We start from the raw sequence: 11,344 nt of genomic DNA on the forward strand, positions 1-11,344 counted from the left end.
CCAAATGATGATTATGATGAGCGTTAGGTAAAGAGCAGGAACATCAAGTTTAAGAACCTTCAAGAACATTCAATTACTATACGTATATGTATCAACTAATGTTTAGCATACGTGTTAAAGGTCTAGTGTCTACTGTTTTGTTTGACATCACTTGACTTCTAAGTTATTTTACCTGATCAGTCATTGCCAAGGTATGCTGGTGTTTCGAAAGCGCCGGGGTCTTCAGACTCTAGCAAGACGACCCTCCTCCTGGAGCAAGACCTCCCCTGGGGAGCACACTGTATGCATTGCTGACAGGAGTAAAATTATTCTAAGTGTTTGGACAACTAAATTACGATGTAGTGGTCTGGTGTACGAGTCAATGTGAATATTTAAGTGTAGAGGTCAAGTGTGAAAAATTGACTGCATGAAAGTGTGACGTACCGTGTAAAATTAGTGTTTGATGATGCATTGTAGTTGTGGGTAAAGGTCTGAAATGGAATGAGTGTCCTGCAAGGGTAAAATTATTCTAAGTGTTTGAGAAGCTCCTCTGGTGTAGTTGTGTGCTGTATGAGTCAATGTGAATATTTAAGTGTAGAGGTCCTAAGAGTGGTTAAGTGACTGCATAAAGGTGTGACGTACCGTGTAAAATTCTGGCTAAGTGTTCGAGGATGCAGTGTAGTGTAAAGGTCTGACACATTGTGTAATTAAAAGTGGCTGTGAAAATCAATGAGTAGATGTCTACTGAAGTCTGTGACATACATGTACTATGTAAAATTTTGGCTACGTGTTTGTGGATTCAGTGTAGAGTGATGTGTGTAACTATGATCTGAAATGGAATGAGTGTCATGCATGTGTTGGGTATTAGTGAAGTGTAAGGGAATGGGACCTGGGTGTGTGACGTACCGTGTAGGTGTATGGGGTGTTGTCTTGTGTTAACAAAGAGACCATACTCACAACTCCCATCTTCTTACACAGCTCTGCTCATCAAAGTCTCGGTACCTAAGGTGGCTCACATTTCAGCATGCATTTGGTTTTAAGAGCTCAAAGGCCTTACAATGTGTACTTCACCTTTGAATAATGTACATGTATATTTAACTACTGCTTCACTGTCAACTTTTTGTGGGTTAAGATTCTAATGTACAATATGTACATTTTGAATGGTTATATCAACAATAAAAATAAAAGAGAAGGTTAGCTGTTTTACCAATTTATTTTGGCTTTCTTTGTAGAGTAAGATACATTTCGCATTAGAGAGTACTTCCCTTGTGAAGCGCTCCAAAATCAACACGCCGCCCCAAAATCGACACGCTGGCCCAAAATCGACTTGTTAGCTAGGATTCCATTCCTGCGTGCAGGGCGGCGGGTCGATTTTGGGGCAGTATTTCGGGGAACTTGACAGCGCCCTCATGCGGATGAAGAAATTATCGTCACGTCATAGATGCGATATTCCCGAGCATCTCAAATCCAACTTCACATCAAAATTCATATGTTAACGTGCATCTAATGATATGATACCTTTTATGGCTTCTTATTATCTAAACTGTAGAGTACTATTAAAGTTGCCGGGCGTCATGCATGCAAAAGCTGAAATCGTTACATCATCGTCAACACAAAGGAAAACATGCCTGTCCTTGGTGCTGAACACCACCAGCCTTCAATAATCAGCAGAGTTTCGCCGAAAAGAGAGAACTGATTCCTAGGTTGCAACACCTTCACCCCACGCTGGGTGGCGCTTTATTGGTACCGTGTCACGGTCAGGTGCACCTGGACAGACATGAGTGCCTGCAGTACCTTCACCAGTCACTTTGCGGCACTTTATGGGCACCGTGCCACGGCCAGATGCAGTCTGTTTGTGATGAGGGATGAAATGACTTGAAGGTACAGAGAGGGGTCGGGAATAAGGTAGCCGTATAGGCAAAGGAAACTGCTATTCCGTGATCCAAAGGGCAGTTTCAAACGCTGTAAGCATTGTCGTGAAATTACCACTGTTTTTTTTTCGACCAAAAACGAATAATAGAAACATTGAACGGTAAGGATTAACATCAGTAGAATTATGAAGGATTATGGCTGTCCATAGATAATGTTTGCGGTGTCGTTTACAGATAACTTTGCTCTCATGCCGTCTCCATTTGAGGAGATAAGCTCCTTAGCTGTTCGGCTGACATACTGCGATACTATGTGAATATCAGGTGCCGTTGTGAGAGGTCAAAGGTTAAAAAGTTTTGCCAGGTGAGTTGACGGACGTCAGCTCCGTGCCTGTAAAAACACGGCTGCTTTTTTTTCGAAATGGAGAAGGCTCAGGTATGTATCGTTTTGTTCCGTTAATAATCATGTAGAACCTGCATAGCTGAAGATTTTGCAATGCTGATATAATCTATCAAAACTTAACGCAACTTGCAAGTGTTTGTTCTAGACAGTTCCCTTACATACCAACGATCGCTGTTGTTGTTTATAACCGGGGTATTTGACGGCCGGTGCCTACCAGGACGCCAGTAGACTGGATTAAAGATTGATATTTAAACTAGCAAATCAAATTACTGGTTAATATGTAAATCCATATTTTGCCAAACACCTGATTTTTCCTACCACTGCGTCACCGTGACACCATCGCGATCGCTCGTATGTTAGTCTGTTTATGTTACAAAGGTCTTTGTTTTCGCTTTCCGTTCCAACTAACATGCATTCTGCATATACGGCACCAAGCAAATGTTTTAATGTAAACTTTGTGAGTATTAGTGTTATATCTGTAACTAAATCACATGGACTAACAGAAAATGAGAATACAGTTGTAAAAGCATTTATATATACAATATTTAGCGATTGATAACCGTAATTATATTCACCTGTGTTACAGATGCACATCAACATGATTTATCCAGGTGGCCTTTTAGTGGCTGTCCCACAAGCTAAAGGAATGTCGGACGACTCGGACCATCACCAACTCGGCCCAGTCAACTCGGCCCATCTGCCGGGACAACTCGGACCATCCCCCCTGGACAGCTATTTAATTAATTTTTTTTTCGAAAACATAATCCCCAACACTAGTTTTATATGTATATACTCTGAAATGAGAAAACTGTAGGTTGGATTGATTGGATTGAGTAATTCATCGGAAGTTTTCGGCATTCCAGGCGGCGCACATTAGGTCGTTGACCCCGAAATACGCAGCGTGTGTGGACATGTGGACATGTGTGAGGCGCTTCTAATAGAGGACAGTAGTAAACTTTATTATTACTTGCTCTTCGGAATAGCGTCCTGATTCCAAGCTGAATGTGCACTGTGAAAGTAGTGTAATAACTCATCAGTACGCTGACTAAGAAGTTAATTACTCGTCAAAACTTACCAATTGCCAATATGCCGACTTAAGAATGCTCTACGTACATACAAATGTATTAACATATTATGTATCGTGTGCAGCTTCATTTGTGTACCGCTCCGTCTTGAATGTCACAAGACGATTATCTTAGAGAGGAATGTGGTACACAATATAATTTACTGATCTTATTTCAGTAACGCTGTGGCATGTATCTGTTGAACTTGACCAACTATGCGGTGTGTAACGTTGTTAGTTCAGTAAAGATCGTAGATGTCTGTTGTTACAAAATATATAATGTTAACTAAAGTAACTTTTCTTTATAAGTGTTAGGATTAAGACTTTCTACATGGGTCATGGGCATGTTACTTTGTCTACGTGTAGAACAGTGTTGATTTCGGTGTAACATCGACTATCATAATTCCACCAGGTGCCATAATACCGCCACCTCAAAAAATCGTTAGTATGGAGGTCATCCCAAGATTGTCTTCAACACCGAATGTTAAATATCCTAAATGTAATACACAATTCAGATATCTAGGTGTTGAAAACAATCTTGAGAAGGCCTCTGGCCCGATTTACAGGAGGCAAAAAATCAAACGACGTACGTCGTTCAAACTGCCTCGTGTAAATTGGGCCTCTGTAACAACGTTTTTGAGGTGGCGGTATAATGACACCTGGTGGAATCATGCGAATGTATGTTACTTAGATAGTCTTGGATAGTCGGATTTGTAGCATTTATATTAGAATGGAACTCAGTTTCTATTGTTTTCTGTTCTTGTCCATGCCTAGCTTTTTGAATAAAGAAAAAGTGTCCACGATCTGCTTGTCAGTCTTTGTTTGTCTTTTCATTCTCACGCCAGATTCTGCCAAGTAGCAAACTAATAGGTCCTGGAATAGTGTTGGCCACCACACATAGTTTGCAAGTTAGCAATTGATGTATTCAGATTGATTACACTCACCTGTGTTACAGGTGCATGATGAACATAATTTACCCAAATGGTCTTTTTGATATCAAAACCACGAGTGAAATATGCATTTTGTATAGGTACTTTAAAAATTTGGTGGGGTGTAGGGGGGCTGGGGTGACAAGAGGCATGAACAACAATACTAGTAGTTTCCATTCAATATTAAACCTTGTATTGAGGGGAGGGCTAGAAGAGGTCTGGGAAATTGTGGGAAAATGAACATATAATGAGAAAATTTAATTTTATTTGTATTTATTTTGTATAAGTCTCCCATAATGCGACATCGTGTTACGTGACGTCTTGCGGCACAGCCTGGCGTGGCCAGACTAGCCTTGAGGGCACCGCGGAAGGCCCTAGTTTTTTGAGACACTACATTCCCAGACAGAGAACTAGTGATCTCCTAAGCCATAGGACAGCTCAGCTCAGCGGTCCAAGGCTCGCAGTGCCAACCTATTGGAGCTGGCACCTTAAAAATGGAACATGAAGGCTGCCATTCCAGAACAAGCATGGAATGACGTAACCTCACCACACTCGTGTCTGAGACCTAGAGAAACTCCGTATAGCTTTTACTTGTGGTCCAAGAACTGGAAGGAAAGAGCAATTCCTGCTTATTCATGTAGTTTTTCTCTCATATAATTAAAGTATGAAATACACGTAGTTCAACCCGTTCATTATATAATTTCTCGTTCTCTATGAAGATATAGAATTGGTGTTTTCATCATATATTTTATTTTCTTCTGGAGCTTTTTGTGCACATGGCTACCTGGGTAAATTATAATTTGCCGATACACCTTAAATGATTATGTGCACCTGTTGGTACCAGGTGATGAAACTTGAGATGACCTAATTATGATGTTATTTCTAAATGTCCATTCAACCAAACCGAAAGAATCATTATGTTTGAAGAAGTCACAAAGATTTATCCCAACTTCCCCACATTGACAGACGAACAGAAAACCACTTTTCTCTTGAAATCGCGGAAACCTACACATTTTAGAAAAAAAATTCGTCTCCTTCTGCTTCCAAAAAAGAAGTCAAACCCAACCTGTTTAGAAATAGCCAACACTAGTATTAGAGTAGAATATTGTTTATAACTGCCCATTGTTACTTGTATAATGTCTACATCTACTATGTTTATACCATGTACTTGCAATTAGCCCTCGGGCACGAACTTGTAAATAAACTTCTTTTCTTTTCTTTTTTTATTAAACTGCGGTGTTTTCCTAATTACACTCCATACCTCCAAGTGCCCGCTCTTCTTCTACAGTCATTATGACATGGCATAGACTCAGGCTACTTCTTTAGCTCAAACAGCTAGATGTAAGTTTCACAGAAGCTATTGATATCCCAACGCAATTTTTTTCAGTAATGACAACAGCAGGGACTTTATTTTTATATTATAATACTGTAAATGCATGGGATTCAGTTTAGCGGTAGCGGGAAAAAGGACTTTTCGCAGTGGTTTTAAGTTCGCGGTAACACCATAGACTGCAGTCTAATACCAGTGTAGAAAAATGTTCGCGGTGGTTTTAAGTTCGCGGTTAAGTGGTCACCGTGAAAACCGCGAACATTAATCCACCGCGAACATTTCTGCATTTACAGTGAATACAATGCAAACACTTCCCCTCATACATAGTAAACCCTGCAAGGCAGATTCAACTGCAAATATTTCCCCTTTAGAGCAAGTTCAAAAACACACAAGTGACAGCAAAAGAAGACAAAAGCATGGAAGGTTTTACCTAAACAATCTTTATTGGTCAACTCTAACACATAACAATTCCTTTAAAAAAATACAATCTCCTATATTGCAAGGCAGCCATAGTTTCTCTCTCGCACACAGCGTGGCATTGCGAAAACCGCCATGAGGAAATGACCAGCATACAACCTGCATCCCCATGCAACACATTTGCAACACATTAGCAGTATCATTATCATCATATAACATGGTACAAAAACAGGCGGCAAGCCAGGGCCGAACAAAATATAGTTATCTCCTGAGGTCCGACCCTGGCTTTAGCGAGGAACGAGAATAAATCACACGTACGTACGCTAAGATTCTTACGAGGTCAAAAGTTTGCCCTAAAGCCCCCTTTACAAATCAAGAATTTAGCTCGGCCGAGTTGTCAGCGAGCTCTAAATTACGAGGAGGCACGACCCTGATACCTACGAACAAATGACAGAGTTTCTTCGTCGGCATCAGGGTCATACCTCCTCGTAATTTAGAGCTCGCTAACAGCTCGGCCGAGCCAAATTCTTGATTTGTAAAGGGGGCTTAAGGGCGACAGCGCTTCCAAAACAATTCTGCTGCGCGACAATCAAGAGCTAAAGTTTGCGAACACTGCTGACCTTCAGTACTTACAAGTTTTTCTACTCCAACTGCTGATGCCACAAAAAAATGCATGTAACAATTGTTTTGACTCTAGGTTAATATGTCCAAGTACCACACTTGTCTATCATCCCGTACCCCATTTTTTCAAGGCGCCCATTTAGTAATACATGGATGCAAACCCTGCTCCTAAAAATAGATGTACAAAATTACTTTCCCATCGTTAAGTCTGCCCTACGAAATGCTCAACATCCAAAAACCATTCGGTTTAATCTCTCCCCAAGTTACAACAGTGTACAACGACTCTTCAAGGCACAGTCAGTTTGTAAAAATACCTTCTTAGTTCAACAAGCTCTACAACAATAATACCCTTCTTCAAGTTTTTCTTTGACAGGCTTTCTTCATAAGTTCTGCATCAAGAATTACATTTCATCTGCTCTACTTGCTGCTAGTTCTTTGGTCAATGCATTTGTACAAATTGTAGTACAATTATTTTTAAACACAGGCTCAATGGTTTGCCAGACTAACTAGTGATGTACATGTCAATTTTACAAGTCAATGTGAAACGTAAGTACATTTGAACTGCATGATAAAAAAGCTGACATTACAATTCTAACAGTACCTGCTGCAAACAGACTACTTTATAACATCTTTTTAAAGTCAAGATGACATCTATTTTTAACTTGAAAGTTCACCTGTGTTGGCACCACCAAAGTTCAGTAACCTCAGAAGTTTCATAACACGTACATTTTCAGTCATCCTGACATTCATCAGGACTTCTGCACTAACGGAGAGGGGCTTTGTGGATTTTTTTACCCTGGCCCAGAGGTTTTCTTCTCCAGGCTTCGACGCTAGGTTTGGTTGCTTGATGTCAGTATTCCTGGGAGATAGTGCGCATAATATACACGTTCTGAAAATAGTAAGGGGGTGGTTGGTTAAGTTGTGTGTATATATTTATATATTGTTTTTTCTTTCTATTTATAAGCTAAGTTAATTTGTTTATTTTATTTACCTGATCAGTCATTGCCAAGGTATGCTGGTGTTTCGAAGCACCAGGTCTTCAGCTTAGCAAAGACCTCCCCTGGGGAGCACACTGTATGCATTGCTGACAGGAGTGAAAAATTATTAAGTGTTTGGGAAACTTGCTCTGATGTAGTGGGTGTGCTGTATATATAAGTCAATGTGAACATGATTTAAGTGTAGAGGTCTTAAGTGTGAAAAATTCAGGTATACACCTTTCTCACGCGGCGGCCATGATAGATCGAAGAAGAGGTCAATGAGGCAAACAGACAAAACTTATTTCTAAAATCAGGTCCCATTTAGTTTTCCCCCAAACCACACAAATGTTCATGATATAAGATAGAATAATAAATATTACAAGAAGTGTTATGCACCGAAAGATGTAGCAATTTAGAGTAGTGTAGACTGACCCCATAGTCCCTTAAGAGATGCAAAATAACAACATAATAATGCAAATTTTTAACGAATTTGCAGCCATTCACTTATTGGTCGATTTCCTAATTGGCAGGCTACCATTGGTCGAACTGCTAATTATGATGGACAGCCTTTTGTTTGCCACATTGAACTCGTTTTAGATCTATCATGGCCGCCGCGTGAGAAAGGTGTATAGGAAAAGTGAGGAATGCCAGATTTCTCTCACCTGATACTCTTGTATCGTGCCACCTGTGGTGAGTTGTCAGGTCTCACCTGTGGTGTCTCACCTGGTAGAGACAGGTAAGGCTGCATACTTTGCTGGAATCCTATGAAGAATCATTAAACAAACATACAATGTACATGTAAGTCTTAAGTTGCCATGTGCAATGTCCTATAAATGCAGAAATGTTCGCAGTGGTTTTATGTTCTCCGCGTTGCCACTTCCCCACAAACTTAAAACCTGACTGCTAACATTTTTCCATGGAAGTAAGAGACTATAGTGCATAGTGATGCCACGAACTTAAAACCACCGCGAACTGGCCTTTTCCTGCCTTGCGGTAACTTCGCGGAACTTAAATGCATTGACAGTATACAGAGTCAGCCTGTATTTATACCATCTCTCACTCATGGCTCAGGCTAGGGTTAATGTAGGGCCGGCCGCTAGGAGCGAGATTTTAGTCAGGCTAGTATACAGAGTAACTCACACCAATGTCATTGCTATACCATAGCCATTAGGAGCCAACTATACTCATTTGGCCCAAAAATGACCGAGAAAAATCGATTTCAAGATTTGTCCGGAGAGAGAGGGACAATTACTCCTAGGGTAACCTTTATCGTAATTAAATTTCGTGATATCAAGTCGACTGACGGTGGTCTCAAACTGCAATATATTGAAAAAAAGCAATTTGAAACCACCGTCCATCTACATGATATCCCCATTAAAAGATATCCTACTTTTAGGTACAACGGATATGGGTTATCCGGCGAATGACGGTGAACTGGCGTTACAAGAACACACTCAGACATCTATATGCATTATGCAGCACTTTCCCAAAGTTGGAATATTCATTATCATGAATGAAGGTTTTTAAAGGAAGAAGAAAGGGACAAAGGTTTTCAGGATTCCGTTGACTTAAAAAGGATATGACTAATTTTTTCCAATCAATCATAAATGATAGATGCAAATATGATCAACTCAACTAAAATTTACAAACTGATTACTGCGCCTTATGAGGTATGCCCCAGGTATGACTGAGAAAAAAATTCAAAATATTATTTAACAAAAAATTACAATGTTATTTATCATATAGTCACTGAGTTATGTAGTTCTAATTTCATAATTTAGTATACCTTTCTGTCAAAAGTTGCAATTCTTCTGTCAAAATTCAAGGTCAAAGTAGCTGTTGCAGCTTAGGGGTAGGTGCACAAAAATGTCAAACTCCTTTGCTTTTGAAACTTGATATCATTGACCTTGTTTACCTGAAATTTGGGCGGGAACATCAGAATAATTTCATAATACACATTCGTGCGCATTCCAACACCTGGTGTTCTTGAAACATGTGGAGATAACAAAGGGACAATACTTTTTTTGCAAATAGGAACTAAAAACGTTCTATAATACTGAAATAGACAGATAAGATGTAGGGATGGTGGAAAACAAGTCCACAAATTGTGATATTTTGTTAGATGTTGTTAGTAGCTGTTTTGTTAAGTCATTTGGACCCAACTGTTTAGCACTGAAGCCCAAAAGTGATTAACATGAAGTCGAGCAGACAGTATGCAAAACAACCTTGTTCACAGTAAGACGTTCACTTTTGATGACTAAGACAACAAAAGGTGTGACACCTTCATGCTATTGTTTGAAGCCTTTGGAGGCAGCTATTTAGCACTTATGTTGTATCAAGTTGAAAGGCCCTGTCATGCTGTCTACTGTTTGTGTCTGGGTTTTGGAATAAAAGAAAGCCGGGAGTTGGAAGTTGGGACAGTCTGAGTGAGGTGACAGACAGAGAAGGCAGCAGAGAGAGTGTCCAACTCACAGCTCCCGTGCGTGTCAACGGCATGACTGTGTCCTGTGCGTGCTTTCTGATCCTGTAGTCTAAACGTTCCTCGTGCAGCATTTAAAAGAACATGGGGCCACAACACCACCACCCCTTACAAAGACATACACTAATATTCAATACTCTAGTAGCATACCACACGTCCAAACGTTCAAAAATCTGACCAAATCAAAATGGTCTAAAATTGCCTGGCTCTGTGAAAGTCCGTCTTAAACCAAAACTGTCAATCGAAGCCTACAGTACTTCACCATTTTTCACGAATCATGACATTCCGTATTTTTAGTTGCTACAAAATGATACGAGTGGAATGAGTTTGTTGGTTTACCTGTAAGAATAAGTGAGGTCGTCTCAAAACATCACGCACCTCTTCCCAACCGTCTCGCCATTTTCTTGTCTTCTCCAAAATCGCCAGGTCAATGGTCAGAAAACCAACCTTTACTTTTCTTCTCAAACTATCCAGAGAGCGGCATAAATCCGCTACGGAAACTCCCAAGGTTCTGCTCCACACTTGAGGAAAACATTCTACCGACAAAAATTCGGAAAAGTACCTAAAAACTCGCAAAAAATTATAGTTCCTAAGCATTCCCGTCTTACGAAAGCGCCATTTTGACCGGACCACTCCAAACGTGTTTTTTTACACAGGTGTTCAAAACGCCGCTAATCAGTCTGAAGCTGCTGGTCTAATTATTTTTCTAACTTAAATCTCAAAAAGGGCTTTAAAACGACCAAGAAATATGTACAGCTACGGAGTGACTTTAACATTCCTTTTAGCAACAAAGTTTTCACGGGTAAGCTTGTATACGACCACACGCTGAAACTTATCGAAAAATGTTGCGCAAACTTAACGAAGAATGTTGCCCAATTCTACGTAAAACAGTAAATTGATCACTGGAGAAGTACTCGGTGTTTGATGATCCGATGGTGAAGAGCTACCCGAATACCATATTGCAAGCTTCTTAAAATCCTTAAGATTGAAGACACTTTCTGTCGCACTACACAGCTCCTTATTCACCTCTCTGTATCTGTATCTAATTCATATAGCCGGTATAACCGCCGTTCGGCGTAACACACCAGCTTCGCAGGCACGCGGCGCGGCAGCAGCTGGTTATATTACACCGAACGACCCGTCACACCTAATATAACTTTAGCACATCTATCTTCAAGCGTTATTTGAAGTTATCCAGAGAAGATGCCCCTACTGTGCTTGGTGATAACAAATTCCACTCTACGATAGTTCTGGGAAAATACGAATTTTGAACACATC

The 11,344-nt window shown here is 40.2% G+C and overlaps 1 protein-coding gene and 1 long non-coding RNA gene across 2 annotated transcripts in view; both read right to left on the reverse strand.

The window, feature by feature from the left end:
* LOC118405442 overlaps nucleotides 1-5,534 on the reverse strand; it is a 22,200-nt gene extending 16,666 nt beyond the window's left edge. Inside the window, exon 1 of the mRNA XM_035804942.1 lies at nucleotides 5,504-5,534. Within this exon, the coding sequence (XP_035660835.1) occupies nucleotides 5,504-5,534 (31 nt within the window). The remainder of the gene's footprint in view (nucleotides 1-5,503) is intronic.
* A 965-nt stretch (nucleotides 5,535-6,499) lies between these two features.
* Nucleotides 6,500-10,905, reverse strand: LOC118406254. The gene is made up of 3 exons (XR_004830013.1): nucleotides 10,406-10,905; nucleotides 8,250-8,349; nucleotides 6,500-7,499 (listed from the first exon to the last, which is right to left on the reverse strand). It is a non-coding gene; the product is annotated as an uncharacterized LOC118406254 (long non-coding RNA).
* Nucleotides 10,906-11,344: the final 439 nt, after the last annotated feature.

The sequence above is a fragment of the Branchiostoma floridae genome, chromosome 18 (assembly GCF_000003815.2).
Source record: "Branchiostoma floridae strain S238N-H82 chromosome 18, Bfl_VNyyK, whole genome shotgun sequence".
Lineage (NCBI taxonomy): Eukaryota > Metazoa > Chordata > Leptocardii > Amphioxiformes > Branchiostomatidae > Branchiostoma > Branchiostoma floridae.